Source organism: Microplitis demolitor, chromosome 5, assembly GCF_026212275.2.
Source record: "Microplitis demolitor isolate Queensland-Clemson2020A chromosome 5, iyMicDemo2.1a, whole genome shotgun sequence".
In the NCBI taxonomy this organism is placed as follows: domain Eukaryota; kingdom Metazoa; phylum Arthropoda; class Insecta; order Hymenoptera; family Braconidae; genus Microplitis; species Microplitis demolitor.
This window is the reverse complement of record NC_068549.1, coordinates 17,122,090-17,141,142: the sequence shown is the minus strand read 5'-3', so window position 1 is coordinate 17,141,142 and position 19,053 is coordinate 17,122,090. Positions and strand designations below refer to the sequence as shown.

Below are 19,053 nucleotides of genomic sequence, written 5' to 3'. Positions count from 1 at the left end.
GCTTAGTACCAGAAGTTCTTCCAGGATAAAATAAAACCAGTAAACTGTTTCAAACGTGAAAAAATTTAAATACATCAATCAAAAGACAAGCAAATAGTAAAGAATTAAACTAAAAAAATAATAATAATAGTAATAATAGTTTAAGAATTCAATAGATAATGTCAAAGTGATTCCATCTATGATCTCGTTTTATTTTTGTATAGATCACAGTGCGTTTCTGATAACGCATTGAATATTAAAATAATAATAGAAACAAAAAAAAAAATGATAAATAAATAAAATGAAAATTAAAAAATTAGAGCCATAGAAAGTGTGAAAAAAATAAATGCTGGAAAAACTTGAAAAATAATTTTAAAACATTCCTCAATACTGCTTTATATATTATAATCTTCACAACATACCTATATGTATGTATATATTATTATATATATACACAAAAACAAAAATTGTAATAAAGTCGAAGTTTAATATTCACTGTTTTTGTTATTTATTGAGTTTTTTTTTAATTTCAAATACATTTTATTTTAATTTTTTTCATCCTATCCTATAAATGATCAGTGTAAGAATAAATATGATAAAAATAATATAAACGTAATAATTAATAACAAACGTAATTTTATGTATTTATAATATAGAGATAAAATTACTCGTTTTGTAAAAAATCATATAAAATTTACTGTAGTAATAACGAAATCTATTTATTATCTAAGTTAATAAATAATGTTTGATTTTTAAACTTATTTTTCATTAGTAATTTAATTTAAACAGTACAATTGCTTATAATTTATTTTATTTCGTTATTCAATTAGTAATTTAATGAGTAATATTTTAATTTTACTATATCTAGTTTTTTATTTATTACATGTCAAGTTAAGAATTAAATTTTTAATTGATATTATTATTGACAATTGTTTAAGTATCGAAATGATTTCACAATACTGTTAATTGATAATTTCTCGGCTGTCATTTCCTTCCAATTAATTATTCTAAAGCGTAAGTCTTTATTTTTTAATTATTTTGCGTTAGTCATAAAAAAAGCAAAATGCATCTTATTCTTTAATTATCACATTAAATCACACATACTCATAATTATTTAAAAACATTTATTCAATATATAAAATTATTCCAATTGTACTGCCGCTACTTTTTTTTCTCAAGCGATATTATATTCTATTTTAAAACTATACTGAGCGAAAATTACTTTTAACAAGACTTTTTTTTTATTAAAGAATTCGTTTTGTTCTCAAGAATTCCCAATAATTTTTCGGTATTAAAAATTGATAAATTTAATTAAAAAATATCATTCTTCTAATTATTTAAATTTGTAAAAATAAAGATCAACTTTTGTAATAAAAAAATTATTTTTTTTTTTCAAGTAAAAAATTTAATAAAACAATTTGATTCTTAATTTATACAAATACACTTTAAATAAAATCTAGTTAAACTTGAAATTCAAATTCAAAATTTTTTTAGAAAAATATTTCCACCAGGGAATATTTAATTAATTCAAATAATTATTAAAAATAAATTCTTTATTCCAAAAAAACATTTACTTTCTAATAATTACTTTCTGCTCATGTGTATTATTAAAAATTAAATCGTTTGTAAATTAAATATCGATAATAATAAATAAAAAACCAAAAAAAATATCTAAGTACGTAATATTGAAAAAGGTGGTGCTCTTAATTGTCGGACCATCATCGCAATATTATCGAGTGTTTCATGAGGACTACTACGTTCTTGAAGATTAGTTGTTTGTGATTCAACAACAATTTTATTACTAGAATTATGGCTTTGAATGTGTTTTTTCAGATGATCTTTTCTAAAAAAAGCTTTACCACATTTTGTGCATATTTGATTTTTACTACCAGAATGAATAATCGTATGTCTAGCTAAATGTTCATTTCGTTTAAAAGCCTTGCAGCACAATGTACATTTATAAGGCCTGTCTTTGTTATGACCTTGCTTATGACGATCTAAATGTTCTTTGCGTTTGAGACTAGCACCACAAATATCGCAAATATGAGGCCGTTGTTTATGATTTTCTAAATGTTCATTAAATAAATCACGATCTTCAAATTTATTTGGACATTCTGGACAATGGTAAATTAACGTACCTAGAATTTTAAGAAAATAATAATAAATTACCATAAATAAAATATAATTTAAATTTACTAAGTACTAACCATCAATACTGTTTGTTAAATTTGAATCAAATGATCGAGAAAGTCCAAGTGAATTAGAACAGCGAGCTAAATATTCAGAAGTACGTCGAAAATCAATTGACAAAGGATCAGTCATTGTCGCAACATCAATTTTTTTAATTGTTCGATTATTTTCATTGGATCGAGTCGATGATTGATTTATATTTTTATTATTATAACTATTGACATCATGATTTTCATCAATTTGATGAATCGTACGACAATTATAAGATGAATAATTGGGATTCATAGTAGCATTTATTGTTTCGAAATTATTATTCAGTTGATTACTGATGTCAGGAATACATTTTGCATCACCAGATCCAAAGGCCATTTTTAAAATAATTATTTAACTACAAATGCTATGCATAAATAACTATTTTTATACATTACCGCAACATAAATTACAAAAAAATAAAACAAAAAATTTTAAGATAAAAGAAATAATTTTCTGTCTTACGGTTCATTGTCACAATTTTTATTTTAAATCACTTGTTATTTTTATATGTATTGTTTATTTATATATGTGTTATTTTTTCAGACAATAATCTGTTGTATCTCTGATCACCTGCTGTTTTTTTTTATGTGTACGTTATTCGTTGTAAGTTGTAACTGGTAAGGGCTAGAGTTTGCTGGAGTATGAATAGTGGCGCTGATATTTTTGGCAATGTACATATGTGTGTATATTTTATTTGTTACATATAGTTGTTAGATGATACGGAAAGTATCAGACAAAACGAATTTATTTCTTCTAAATAGACAAATAAAATACTCAAAGAAAAAACTTTCAAGAATTATGAGTGAATGTAGTAGACATCAGATAATTTAAAATTATTAATAAATTAAGTAAATAATTAATAAAATAAAATTTTGAAATTAAGTGCATTTTTTATAAATATTATTTTTTTAATTATTTACCCTATTTATTTATAAGTTTAAATTTGTCTGACGTCTGCTATATTCACATTCGTTAAAAATTGCAGATAAAAGATTTTAAAACGTAATTTGTTTATAAAACTTGATAAATTGTCTAATATCTTACGCTACTATTATAGTATCATGTTATGGAAAGAAACAGACATTAAAAAGACACTTTTACAAATTGCATATCAAAAACTGAAAATTTTTTTTTGTGTATGTCCTAAAGCTACCATGTGTTATTTGTATGATAGTAAATGCACAAGATTCGATAGTTTTTATTTTGAGAAATTTTTAGATACTTACTGAGGATTTTTTTTTAAACATTAATGCACATATGTCATAATTATTTATTGAAACAAAATGTAATTTTTCTATTAAATAAAAAATAAAAATGTTAATTGTAATACATTACGTTAGTTATGTAGTATTTATTTATTTGTGTTTAGTAAAATTACTAATTATAAAATATGAAATAAAGTACCACAAACATTTTGATAAAATTAATTTGAAAAAGAAAAATGTGAAATTTTTTTGTTAACGAAAACGAACGAAAAATCGAAAAAAATAAAAGCTGGCGTTAAGAAAAAATACCCAATATAACGAAAATATCTACGAAGATTATTATTACAACAATATTCTAATATGTAAATATTGGGATATTATTTTTCTTGGATATTTTTACATCTGATGTTTCATTGGTCATGAAAAAACTAACATTTAAGATTACAAATATGTTAAAGTTTGGTAGTTTTAAACATGATACTGAAACTAATAAACCTGACAATTTTTGTTTTTTCTTAAAAAGTTAAGAAATATTAAAAAAGAATTATTTTTTAGTAGAGCACAAAGATTTTGAAAAATCCTGCGAATACATTTTTTAAAGTTTTTTCTATTAATGGTAAATTTTTTTATCTAAAAATAGAAAAATAGTTGTATACTAATTTCACTTTCATTGTTAAATTAACTCATTAGTTTTCTTTTATAATCTATTGTGATACGTCAGAATATTTGGATTACTGAGAAATGAGTTCAAATATATATTATTTAGCTCCAGATAGAGCTTCCATTATCAACATCTTTTGTAATATTTAATAAAAAATAATGTTTATTTTCATAGATTATTTATAGTCCCAAGTAGCACAGAACAACTTTAAAATGTCATAAAAAAGACAAGACAAATTTTATTTTGTCTCAAAGCCAAGTTTTTTTAATATAAATAAGACGTACAGATGTTGATCCTAGGAGTTCTAGAAAATTCGTTTTTTTTTTTCGTCTTAAAAAGTCGTTTCTATTGACAAGTTCAGATAACTTCTTTGATAATTATTTGTAATTGACTTTTTGTCGCCGTTTGTGTAAAGACTTTTAAGCAGATATTTATTCGATGACATAAATTTCTCATTGTTTAGTTAAGACTTTGGTGCCTTATTGATAAGTTAAAAAATTGAAAATTTCCAGCTTTTGTTTCAACAAATCAACAACAAAAAAAAAAAAAAAAAAAAAAAAAACATATGCACATGTAGAAAATTGAAAAAACTATAAGGTAAGCGACCCAGTACCCGATCAGGGAACTAGTACCCGATAACTCCTGTATTTGTATATCTATATTTACTGAATTCTACTATATATAGACATACAAATTCATGGAGTGATCGAATACTAGTTCCCTGATCGGGTACTAGGTATTTTACCTTAGATGAAATATTTTTTTTTTATAATTAATCGTTTTGAAAAAACAGTTGAAATTGCTCTTATAGATGTCGCAAATCCAAGTATAAAGAGTGCCAAGCTGAGGCTAGAGCGGGTTTGAAGAGTATCAAGGAAGAAAGTTTTAAAACTATCTGCGAGGGTTTAACCAAGGATACAAATCCCAAATTTATATGGAATTGTACTAAGGGTTTTAAAAATAGGTGGAACTTCCGAGACAACCTGAATAAATATAGTGAGAGTAAGATTCTTGCAGTTAAGAAAATGATCGATGAACTTTGTCCCCCTTGGGTTGAGAGCCCGATTCCGGATTTTGAAACAGCTCAAGGTGATGCTTTCCTGGACCTTCGATTTACTTCTGAGGAAATGGACTTCGCTATTTCTAACCTTAAGCTAAAATCCAGTCCTGGACTAGACGGGATTGACTATCGGATGATTGCCCAATTACCTCAAGAGAATAGGATCCTTCTGTTGGATTTATATAATCAAATTTATAGCTCACAGATTTTCCGGTTCACCATACACTTATATATGCTATTTGGAATTATATCGTAATTTAGTTTCATAAGATAGTAAAAATATACTCAAATAGATATTTGTAGTAACTTTTAATTTCTTCGTCATATACAAAAAGTTTTAATGCAACAGATACCACTATTAGAATAATAAAAGTTAAATATAAAATTTTTAAATAATCATGGGCATTTGCTGAATTTGAATTTTTCCAAGGCAATAAGATCCTGCGCTTGTAAAAATAACTCCAAGCTCATTGATTGTCTTCATACTAGTAGAACGATAGTAACTGTTTAATTTAAAAATAAAATTAATAATAAATACATAAATATAATTATTTAAAAATAGTAATTGTAAAGTAAATTTAATAAAAACCTCTGCTTCCACTGAGAATTTAATCCAAAATTTCCATATGGTTCCAAACGTTTTGTCATTGTATTATTTTTTATAATAAGTACTGGATAATTGTCTTGGTTATTATCGTCTTGGATATTATTATATTCATCAGTACGATGAATGATAATAACTTGAATATCAGTATTATGTTCCAGGTGTATTAAAAACAATCTTAAATATTTTTATTTATGTTAATAAAATAATTATTTAAAAAATTAATATGAAAATTAATTAAGTACCTATGATATTCAGGACGATTCACATTTAATTTAATACAGCCTCCGCCATTGTAAGAGTATTTCGTGAAAAATTGAATACAGTTGAACGACTTTTGCTCAGGTTTATCTTCAATATGTATTTTACTGCCTTGAGCTATTATTTTATGAAATAGTGTCTCATATGTACAAACAGGTAAGTCTTTCTTATCATTCTCTTTATTATCTTTTTTAGCCTCAACAATATTTACATGGGTAAATTGTAATTGGTAGTTAGGTACTGAAATCTGTGGTTCTTGCCACGCTAAATTATAAAAAGGTAAAGATGTCTCATCGCTTTCTCCATTATAAAAATATTTTTCACCATATCCACGACAAAAAGTTGTAACGAACGTTTCATTATCATAAATAGGTACGTGTATGTACATAAATGGAACTAATTGTGCCCAAAATATATTTTCAATTAATTCAAATTTTTGACCATTGAAATATTCATGAGTCCAACCTGGAGCAAATATTGCTACTGATAGATCACAATCACGTATTTTTTTTAATGCCTAAATAAAAATCAATGAAAAATTAAGTACATTAATAATAAAAATTTAAATAATTAAATTAAGTTAGATTACCTCGATAGAATTAAAACCACCACCTCCAGGACATCCACGACCCCATACATCAAGCCCTACATAAATATCAGTAGTTCTATTAGTGCATTCAGCAATTGAACGACTTTCTAATAATCCAGCATCAGTCCAATTGTAATTTAAGAATATTCCGTCGCAATTTTCAAAAAAATCTCTATAAATGAAATTATATAATTAAATGAATTATTTATAAATTTATAAACAACTAATTTTTTCCTAATTTTCTTCAAAAACTACATTAGAAAACAACAATTTTGAAAAAAAAGAAAAACCTCCTGATAAGTTAATTTTCAAAAAAGTCATAGCTTATTAGAAAAAGAAGGCTTTTTTTTTTACTCATCATTTTTTTTTTTGGTTGGTTAAAAAAATTCAACAAAATTCTGAGAAATGCTTATGATCGAGTAAAAAAAGAGAAAAAATTTTTAGCTAAATCAAAGGGGGTCGGGTTCCAAAGTGGTCAATATGGCGTCCCAAGTAGCACACTTGCTTTTGAAATATTTATGATATCAGTTTTTAGGCTACTTTTTGACTTATCGATAAGGCACCAATATGTTGATAAAACGATCAGAAATTTGTCACCGAAAAAATATCTACTTAAAAGACTTAACACAAGTGACGACAAAAGTAAACTACAAATAGTGGTAAAATAAGTCATCTAAATGACTTTTTAATTGAAATAAGACAGAAAAACAATACAACTCGGCTCTGTCTCAGGAACCAACATTTGCATGTCGTATTTATTCTAAAAAAGGTGACTTTGAGACAAAAAAAAATTTGTCTTATCCTTTTAAAAGACATCTTAAAGATAATAATATGTAGCTCAATTTCATGTCAAAATATTCAGTAGTTTTTGCGTGATGCGCGTTCAAAAAAAAACACCTATCATTTTATAGATATAGAAGATTATTCTTACTTGTTTCTATCATTTAATTTATTTTGCCATAGTAAACTGCCATCAGTTGTCACACTATCGTACCAAATAATTTCAGCATTATCAATTTCACTATGAATTCCATAAGTCAAATATTGAACAAAATATTTCAATTGATCAATATCATTATGATTAATTTTGTTTTCAATATTCAAAAGCCATCCTTCAAATTTATAATATTTTGCTACCATTATAAGAGCATCAGCAAATTTTTTAGTCTCTTCCATTGAGGACAGAACTTGTTCCCAAACTTTTTCTCCGTCTGTTCTCTCAGTAATTACTGTACCAAGTACTTTAACACCATGTTTATGAGCAGTATGGATCCAACCATACGGAGGAATTGTTATGGTATAATGGCTAAAGTAAATAAAAATATCAATAATACTCCAATGATAAAAAGTATATGAATCTTGTGCTGAAGAACCATCAATAAACCTGTAAAAAAAAAAAATAATAAATTTGAAAATAATAAATTTGAAAATATAAATTACCTGTCTTCTAAGTAACCACCTTTCAAATCATGACAAACAATTGTTTTGGGTTGTTTATCTCGATTAAATTTTGATAAATTTTCGAAATTATCACCAAGGCAAATTTCTTGACCACTATAAACATATTCGGCGGATTCTCGTAGCTCACAAACTTCTGGCCAGGGTTCTAAATTGTCTAACTTAGAATACAATTCTTCTAATGTTCGAAAAGGTTTAGCAATACGTTCTGTATTGTTATCCATGTTGCAATAAAAATAAAAAATTTAATCATCTAAGTATTATAAATATTATACTAACAGTCTTCACCAACAAAAATACTTTTGAAGACTGATTTATTCTAACAACTTTACTCATTTTATTGTCTTCCACACAATAAAAATATGTAAAAGGAAGTTAGACGCTAATATCTAATAATATATCTAAGTAACCCAAGGTAAACAAGATTTATTCCCATTGTTGGTTCATTTAATAATTTTGATATAATTAATATCAAGTAGATACGTAATCATATGAGATGAAAGTATTTTTTCTATGAATGACATACATTTGACATCATGTAATATTTATATTCTTGATTGTATTTTTTAGTAAATAAAAGATATATATTTTTTGAATTGTCACCTAAAAGTAAAAATTAATAAAAAATTTATAATAATTTATACTTAAACAATATAAAAATTGAAAAATATATAATAGAATGCATACGTGTCATAATTACCTCGCATCTATGACCATATATTTATTTTATAGTATTTCTTGATAAATAATAGCAGCTGACCTGTTATTCACAGAGAACAAATTAAACAACAAGAGTTTCCATGAATGTCGCTCAAACAAAAATTAAACTATTAGTTGATTTGTAGGTTATAAATACAAAAACTAGATATTTCAATGATACGTACATGGAGTCTAGATATATCTATACATAAAACATATATATCTAGGTTCCGTGGATACGCAATTAATTTACAAAATAGGAATGTTTAGTTACAACAGATAGATTACTATTTTATTATAATAACTCAGAAGAAGAAAAATAAAATTTGCAAAAAATATAAGATAATACGTCAATAATGAAACATATCAACTCGCCATGTATTTAATTAGATACTAATTACATAGCAGCTGAATAGAATAATAGTATACAATACTTTTTTATTTGTATACAGTTAAATTAAATTTATGTATTTAATATAAATCTATCCTGCACATTGAATATGAAATAAAATTAATATAAATAGATGAGATGATGTTTAGAAAATAATTTTTATTATTAACAGTTATGCTAATAGTACAAATTGGAAGAAAAATTAATATATTATAAACTCTATATATATTTAGTTTTTATTTATAGTTTTTAATTGTATAAAAATATGAAGAAAAGTAAATAAGACTTTGCAATAACAATTTTTAAGACAACAAATTGTGGCATATAAAACGTACTTTGTAATCATAAAAGAGTCTGAATTTCAAAAAAGATAAAAAACAAATGGTTTAGCTTAAAAATAGAATGATAGTGAATTTGAAATGAGAAATGTTTTTGAGAGAATTTTTTGTTTCTTGTTTTTAACAAACTAACTAGATTTATCAATTTCAGAGCTTTAACAATTTCAATTTATATAAAAAACATGAGCAACGGAGAAATAATTAGTAGAAATAGATAAACTGATCAAGTTATTTGATCATTAATAGAAAGAATAATCATCAAATTAAGTAGTAAAGTAAAATTACAAATGAGAACTATATTATAAAAACAGTTTATTACTATATATATAATAATTTAGAGAAGTAAAAATAATAAAATTGGAATGATAAAAATTAAAATTATGTTGGATGATGATTAATACGTAGTTGGGGCAAACCGTTAGTACAGGAACTGGGCATATAGAGTGCAGTAGATATACTACCACGGTTGAGCTGTGAGTATAACACAAGTTTAGTAAAGCATCCGATTTTAACAAAATTTTGGATACTTTGATCAGCAAACTTTGATGTCTGTTATTTTAAGTTTTAATGAAGCCTATATAGGATATTTTTTTTTCTCAGAGATTTATAACGAATAGAAAAACGATATAATCAGCAAAGTTTTTAAATTTATTAAGTAATAACTTAAAATAATTTTAGTTATTAACTTTTTTTAAAATCTGTTTTGCTAATACAGGATCATTATAATAATTACAAATTTTACTAGTGATAAGTATAGTGGTTTCCAATCAGATAGATTAGAATCATTTGAAACAAATCCAGTTGCATATTAAAAATTTTTTTTAATCATAAACGAATCTAAATTAGTAAATAGCGAATTAAAAAAAAAAAAAAAAAAAAAAAAAAATTTAAAAGAATTCGTTGGTTACTTGATTTCAAGAAAGAAAACTAGATTTTTTTAAATATAGAGGCTTCAAAATTTAAATTTATTGAAAAAACATTGATACATGTAGAAACTCAATATAAGATTTAATTGACTTATAAAAATTGGCGTCACCAAGGCAAAGCCTCAGTGAAAAAATTATAAAAAATTTGACTCGTGCACATTGAAACTATTATATTGAAAAACATAAGCAATAAAGATATGACAAAAAAATATGTACAAAATAATGAGAATGAAATAATTGTAAATTAAACATAATTAATTTTTTTTTTAAATGTTTATGTTCATTATAATATAATTTAAACTGCTGTATTACTTGAATATAGTAAATATATTTAAAAAGAAAATATTTGGATTTTATAATCTGACAATAAATTTAACGGAAGTTTGATAGAAAAATAAAAATAAATGTATTAAAATGTAATTTAATAATTAATTAAAATAAAATAATTATATCAATTAGTAGAATATGATTTTAAAAAAGGACTATATTATAAATTTAGAGTTTATTAATTTATATATATTAAATTACAGGAATAAAACTAGTAAAAGAATTAAAACTATGTTGAATAATGATTCTTACTTAGTTGAGGCAAATCGTTTGGATGGACACATATATAGTGAGTACAGTAGGTATACTCCCCAGTCATTGGATTTTGATTGAGAAAAAAAAAAAAAAAAAAAAAATAGATACTAAGAGTACAATAGAATGTATGCTGTAAAGTATGTATTTAATTTTCAGATAAAAGTAAATTGAATAAAGTATAAAATTAATGGTAATATTTAGCATCAAGTCACAATTATCAAGTGATTTTTTTACACTTTGAAATTTGAAAGAACTTTCGTTTCTTTCGAAATGGTCGACTATGTCGGTTTGTAAATAGCTACAGTATATGGACAATATCATAACTTGTATACTAACAGCAATTGCGGTTCTATATATATTAATAAATTTAATTTATTATTTGATTATTGATTAGTAAAACCATTAGATATAAGCATTTAAATAAATATGTAAATATAAATATGCATTAGTCGTAATTCAACTCTCAAGATAAATTTTGTAATAGAGAAACGCAGGAAATAATGAAAATGAAATATATCATATTTTTTTTTTTTTTCGTTGGTTTGTAAAATGGGAGATTTTTTATTATTGTTATAAAGACATAGATGAAAATTAATTTGATAAAAAAGTTCGTTAATGATAATAATGTAATTATTATATGTAGACAAAAGAATTATTTATGTACAATAATTGAAAATGCGTATAATATGGAAGCTTGATGAAAAAATAATAATAATATATTATACTTATTCAATTTTTAATAAAATTTTAATATTCTGTATGAAATCTTATAAATTGATAAGAAATAAAAATAAAATGAAATAGAATCGTTAAAATATTTATTTTTGAGATGAACCGTTTTTGTTGAAAACGCTTTGAGCCAATGTACGTTGAAATTGTCATAGTAGAGTGTAATAAAATTTTCACATAAAGAGTCGAATAGTAACTCAGGGTGGCCACAAACCGTGAATATTGGGAAATATCAGAGAATTTCGAAAATAAAAATAAAACATTTTTTTATGATGAACGGTTTGGAGTAATTCTAAGAAAATCATTAAAAAAAAAAAAAAATCCAAATTTTTGCTAGTCTTAAAAACAATCTACGGGCTTCAATAAATTTTTTTTTAATTATTATGATTAATTTTTTATTACTACGGAACTATGCATAACAAATAAATTCAAAGACCAGATCAGAAAACTAGACACTCGATAATACTTAAAAATTTATAATTTTTTTAATACCCTTTAATTTCAGTGATTAGTGAATTTTGAATTTATTTTAATAATAAAATATCCTATTGAATATTTTAACTTATATATTTTTAATATATTAATTATACGAATAGAATATTCGTAAATCAGAATAAAATGTTAAATAACTTAACTGCAAAACCAGGAAATATCAGATAATTTTAGAATTATTTCTTTGTTTCTACCCTGTGATTGGTTTGCTATCATTATCAGAACATCAGAAAATTTTTTTTAAGCTCTCAGTATTTATAATAGCAAGTAATTTAACGCCATGTTCATACTTCAGTGATAAAAAATATATGAATATTGTGCTGACAAACTATCAATAAGCCTGAAAAAAATATCAAATATTTATAATTATAATTTAACTGTCTTTTAGTTAACCACCTTTTATATCATGAAAAACAATGGTCTTGGTGGAAATAAATAAATTGTTGAAATTATCACCAAGGCAACTTTTACGTCACATAATATTTCTATTTTTGATTTTATTGTTTGATAATAAAAAAACAATAATAATTTATAATATATACTTGAACAATATAAAAGTTAAAAAATATTTATTTCTATGACTGAAAAATGATCCAAGCAGGAGAGTGTATCTCGAATATTTCTAATTTTTTTACTTTTACTTTGGGTGATGTATATATTGAATATTTTCCTGATTTCAATCGCTCACTGAGACGAGTTTATATCTATATTATAGTATTTACTGATAAAAAAAAGTTAATATAAATAGATGAGAAGATGGTTAGAAAATGATTGTATATCGTCATTATGAAAGAATTTAAATTTGAAAAAAGATTTAAAAAAAAAAAAGATTTAAAAAAAAAAAAAAAAAAAAAAACAAATGTATTAGTTAAAAAATAGAATGATAGCGAATTTGAAAAGAGAAATATTTAAGAGAATTTTTTGGTTTCTTGTTTTTAACATGGAAAAACAGATTTATCAATTTTAGAGCTTTAAAAATTTTAATTTATATAAAAAAATATGAACAATGGAGAAATAATTAATTATTTTAATAAAAAGAATAATAATGAAATTAAGTAGTAAAATATGATTAAATATAAAGATTATATTATAAATATAGTTTATTAATTTGTAAATAGTAATTATGAGGAATAAAATTAATAAAAATGTGATGATAAAAATTAAGACTATGTTGGATGATGATTGTTATGTAGTTGAGGCAAACTATTAGTAGGTATTGAGCATAGAGTGCAGTTGGTATACTACCGCGGTTTACCGATTTTAACAAAATTTTTAATTAATTATGTCATACACGTTATAATTATTCAGTATTTATACTTAGTTAAAAAATAAAATAGTGATAATAATAATGACAATGTTGGTTTCTGAATATGGGTTTGTTACAGTGTACTATCAATACAATGCTTCGTATACTATAAGATCAGTTGAATTTAACTGTGAATATTGAAGATAAGAACCGAAATAAAAAATAAATAAAATACTATCAATATATTTTATTTGAAGAATATAAAAAATTCGGGGAAAAAAAGAAGGATTACAGTAATTACTTATTTCAATAATAATAATAATAAAAATTGTAATAGTAAAAAAAAAAAAAAAAGATTTATATAATTAAAAATTTATTAAAGTTCAAAGATTATTAGTTTATTTATAATAAAGTAGAAAAATATTATTAAGCACCGTTTATTGGATGATAATAAGCAACTGCGTAAGCTAACTGCATTCAAAAAGCCTAGCTCAAGTACTACTGCAGTTTACTAATTCCTTAGAGTTATGTAAACTATAGGAATTCAAAGATATAAATGTACATTAAAAATATAAATGATTAGAAAAATAAAAGTATGTACAATAATTGAGAACATCTATGTGAGTCTTGAATCACTTCGAGATAAATTGTGTTATAAATAAACCCAACAAATAATAACAATAAACTAAGTGAAAATATATTATAATTAATTTTGTGGTATCTCAGGTCCTTTTTATTATTATATTCATTCAAACTTTTATTGATTGATAAGACATAAAAATAAAATAAATAAGAATCGAATCTGAAAACGTTGTGAATTATTGATTACTATTGAATTTTTCAATTTGAGCAGATCAAGGAAGTTTTTTTTTCTGATTGGATATATATATATATATGTATAGATAGAAATCGATGAATTAGTCTAATTACGAAGTTTTTTGTATAGCTAGTAATATTATCTTTATTATAAATAAACATTTCAACAAATACAATGATTAAAAAATAAAATGACTTTACTATATAATGAAAAGTGAATACTTATTATAACTTTAATGAAATATAATGCTTCAATAATGTGTGCATTATTTATATTTATATACATATATATACTTATATAAATTTTAAGATTGATTTTAATTTTGTAATTGTGTACAAAATAAATATTTCTGGTGTTTAAAAAAATAATTTTTATTTATGTTAATATTTTTTTGACTTGCTTTATGAAAATTTTTATGGTAATATTTGGTGGTTTATATTTATTGGACACAAAAAAAATATGTAATATTTATAATTTAAAAAAAAAAAAAAATTTTTTTTAAAAGTGAACAATAAAGATATAAATATTAAAATTTAATTAAATAATAATAAGAAATAGTTTAATATAGATAATGAAATGTGAAAACATAATAAAAATAAAGGAAAAGTATTTGTACAAAAGTTAGACTATGTTGAGTAATGATTATTGATTGGTCGAAGCAAAACGCAAGTATAGTGATGAGCAATTGAGTACAGTATAAACATACTCCTGTCGTTCACTTGTGCATGAATAAAAATACTTGTAAAAAAAAATTGTTGAATAATTGTAGTTAAATTTGAAATCAATCAGAATACTACTTTTTTGAAGAGCTTGACATTAAAATAGAAATAACTAAAAAGTTATGCAGAATTTAAAAAAATTATATTTAAGATAATTTGTAGAAAATAAAATTTTCTATAAAAATGATTCAATGACATTTTATGATAAATCGAATAACTTTTGAACAGATGGATTTATAAAAAAATGATAAGACTTTTTTTTTTTTTTTTTTTATGAGCGTTTGCCGAGGTATAAAATTCTAAACTTAAATTTTTTTTTTTTTATTCCTATGTTATTTAAACGGGAAATCAAAAATCATGAAGAGGAACTTTTTAATTTTAATATTAAGAGCTCAAACTTTACCAGAATTATTGTTTTCATCATCAATTTTAACTAGAAATAATAACAGCGGTAAAAGAAAAGGCAAATGAAGAAGGTCCACGGAGAATACTAAAGTTACGTTTCTATTGAATAAAAAGAGGACATTTTAATTTCCAGATATTTAAATATTTAATATATGTGTGAATGCAAAATAAATCTTTTATATTGCTGCAAATTTCATTAAAAAAAATATAAGCAATAAATGAATGATTAATTAAATTAGTTTTACTAATAAAATATGTATAATGAATAAAAATAGATTGTAATTTATGATTATTAATAAAGAATATGATATGTAATTAGTTTAATATGTATATAATAATTAAAAATAACCAAAAAGTATTCATAAAAAAATTACACTATGTTGGTTGATTATTGGGTTCGTCGAGGCAAAGCGTTAGTAGTGAAGCCCGTAGCGTATAGTAAGTTTACTCCCGCCGTTGACTCGTGAGTATATAACATGATTTTAGTAAAGCATCAAGATGTAAGAAAATTTTGAAGTAATTATGATCGAATTTCATGTCCATTATCATTATTAATATTTGTATTTTTATTTTAAAAAATTGAAATATGATAGATGAATAAAAATTTTTAATTAGTTTAAAAGTTTAAAATCATTAAAAACAAAAAAAATTATAAGTAAAAAATCTAGTGTTTAGTATAATTATAATATATTGTTTGGAATAGAAGATAGTACTCTATGAATAATAAATAATGGTATATTGGTCGTTAAGCAATTGCCTAAGTTAATGATATTCAATGCACAACACAAGTACTATCACAGATTACCGAGTCATGAGAGGATTTATAAATATCGTAATACTAAATTAAATTTATCATTCAATAAAATATAAATTATGAGAATTTAAAGATATGAACAGTAAAATAATATGTAATTAGAAAATTAATAGTTTCATTAGTAATTAAATTTTTAATATTACATATTAATATTCAATATGTGGCAGTTAAATTTTGCTACATATTTGTAAATATTTAAGATAAGTAAAGGAAAAAAAAAAAAAAAAAAAAAATAATACTATCAATAGTTTTTAAAAATGTTAAGGAATACATAAAATTAGTGAGAGAAAAAAAATAAGATATCAAAGAAAAGTAAGAATTAAAAAAGCTGTGATATAATTGAGTAAAATAATTGAAAGTAAACTAAAATGTAAATAAAATAATTTTTATTTATTTGAAAAAAATAAAAAAATCTAGTAGCTGATGTAGTGACAAAAATTGATTAAAGTTAAATATAATATAATTGAGCTCGGTTTATTGGACATAAAGCAATCAAAGTGTAGTTTAAGTATCACTGCAGTTTACAAATTCATTTGAAGTTTTGTTAATATAGTAATAATACTGATATTTATTTTTCCATTTCATTATTAATTAATGAATTTTAAGATTTAATATAATAATTATAAAAATGCATTGGTCTTGAGTTAAAACTCTTAAGGCAAATTTTGTTACAAAGAAATACAATAAATAATAACAATGAAATAACTGTAAATTTAAAATAATTAATTTATTTTTTTTACAATGTTTATGTTCATTATAATATAATTTGAATTATTATATTAATTGATTATAGTTAATATATTAAAAAAAATATATTTGGATTCTATATAATTGAAAATAAATTAAATGAAAGATTGATAGAGAAATAATAATTATATATTATACAAATTCAATTTTTAATTTAAAATGAATAAGAATTGTTAAAATGTTGAAAACGGTGCGAACCAATGTCTGTTGTAGATGTCATAGTAAAATAATAAAAACCTTACACGAATAGTCGAGTGTAGAATGTAAAGATTTATGTGTAAATTTGATCAAATTAAGGTATTTTCTTTTCTAATTTTTTTTCGAAAAAAATAAAATTAAATAATAATAATATAAGAATTGATCTAGATAGAGACAATTTTATCACTTGGATCATGTAGTTAACTGAAATTGGGTATAGAAAAAATATTATTATTATTATTATTATTATTATTATTATTATTATTATTATTATTATTATTTTCTCTTTATGTATCAATAAAGTTTTTTTTTATCAGATTAAGTAATTGAATATAAAGTCAATTAAAATATAAATATGTTTAAAAAAAAATATTTAAATAAATATAATAAGAAAGTTTTCTAATACCGGAAATAATTAAAATAATTTTTTTTTTTATTTATAGAACAAAATAAATTAATAAAATATTATTTGTTTTAATATTTTCCAAACAATGTTTTGTGATGGTTTGCATGTGAAATTGTATAAATTGAATACTATCAATATATCAAATGTAAACGACACTTATAATAAAAAATAATTTATTAAAATTATTTATTTATATTTTTAATGAATAAATAATAAGAATTATATTTCAATCGTTATAATATATTTTAAAATTAATTTATGTTCAATAAAAATAAATAAGTAGATAAACATTTTTATCAAAACAATAAAATTTTGTTAAAAATAAAATAATAATAATAATAAAATGTATATAAATTAGAATAAATTAATAAATAATAATCAATGCATCAACTGTATACGATAATAATAATAATAATAATAATAATAATAATAATAATAATAATATCTATATATATTAAAATAAAAAAAAAATTTTTATATTGAAAACTATTCTAAGTACCAACATGTATTTATATAACTGATAATATTTTTTTCATTATTATTATAATATATTAAACAATTTTAAAATCATTATATAGTTAATTTAAAAAAAAAAAAGAAAATCATTAAATAAATATTTATATCGAAATAATAGAGATATGTTAAGAGAAAAAATAATTTATTAAATTTATCTATTTTTAATTTTTATGTAATAAATGACAAAAATTAGTTATTTTATATAACTGATAATATATTTTTTATTATTATCATGTATTAAATTATTTTATATTCAATTAAAAAAAAAAAAAAAAAAAATATAAATAATTTAAAATTTTTATCGAAACAATTAAATTATATTGAAAAAAAAAAAAAAAAAAAATTAATAATAATATTGTGTGTATTAAAATAAATAATTTTATATTGAAAAAATTGTGCAAGTGGCAACAGGTAATTTAGATACAGGGAGCTACCGTTGTATCCGCCGCCGTTGACGCGGCTGGCAGTAATCGCGCAACTGTAGCTTTTTTAGTCGCCGGCTCGTACTAGTATGAAAGAGTAGTCAGTTGAAGCGGTTCGAGTAAGCACTGACGGATACTGGCTACGGCTAGATATACAATCTCAACGCAACAGTACCACGGGTCGATGTCTATGACTGAATGACTCTTTATGTGGTAAATCGCTACGGCGTTTATATACTATTATGTATAACTAAAATTTAGTGTACAAATTAAAAACTGAGTATCGACTTACTTGTTTCCGAGCAAGAATAAAATATCACGTTTACGTGTATATAATAAACCAAGTCGCTTTGATGATAAAATATCTAGCGAGAGTAAAATTTGCAACAACGAGAGGATGTTTGAAAAATAAAATTATTATTCAATATTGTGAATAAATAATGTATATTCAAAAATTTTAAAGTGTTGTAATAAGCAAATGCTTATAAAAACAGCACCACTTTAACAACAGATAGGATTTTTAAAATGCTATTATGTATGTATAAAGTGAAAGAGAAGGAGTTATT

General features: G+C 22.7%; 2 protein-coding genes across 5 annotated transcripts; both read right to left on the bottom strand.

Moving 5' to 3' along the window:
• Nucleotides 1–652: 652 nt before the first annotated feature.
• LOC103573970 (zinc finger protein 616) lies at nt 653–3,029 on the bottom strand. Its single transcript, XM_008553281.2, has 3 exons — nt 2,665–3,029; nt 2,187–2,566; nt 653–2,117 (listed from the first exon to the last, which is right to left on the bottom strand). The coding sequence occupies exons 2-3, from the start codon at nt 2,536–2,538 to the stop codon at nt 1,651–1,653; spliced, it is 819 nt and encodes a 272-aa protein (XP_008551503.1). The 5' UTR covers nt 2,539–2,566; nt 2,665–3,029; the 3' UTR covers nt 653–1,650.
• Nucleotides 3,030–5,420: 2,391 nt separating this feature from the next.
• On the bottom strand, nt 5,421–9,133 carry LOC103573969 (cytosolic endo-beta-N-acetylglucosaminidase). 4 transcript variants are annotated; one of them, XM_053739000.1, is made up of 8 exons: nt 8,925–9,133; nt 8,728–8,800; nt 8,023–8,643; nt 7,514–7,966; nt 6,583–6,754; nt 5,978–6,510; nt 5,718–5,909; nt 5,421–5,631 (listed from the first exon to the last, which is right to left on the bottom strand). In XM_053739000.1, exons 3-8 carry the CDS (start codon nt 8,262–8,264, stop codon nt 5,517–5,519), a joined length of 1,707 nt encoding a protein of 568 aa, XP_053594975.1. In that variant the 5' UTR covers nt 8,265–8,643; nt 8,728–8,800; nt 8,925–9,133; the 3' UTR covers nt 5,421–5,516. The 4 variants fall into 4 exon arrangements, with proteins under 4 accessions (XP_053594975.1, XP_053594974.1, XP_053594973.1 ...); XM_053738999.1 differs by having other exon boundaries at nt 8,741–8,800; XM_053738998.1 differs by having other exon boundaries at nt 8,728–9,133.
• Nucleotides 9,134–19,053: the final 9,920 nt, after the last annotated feature.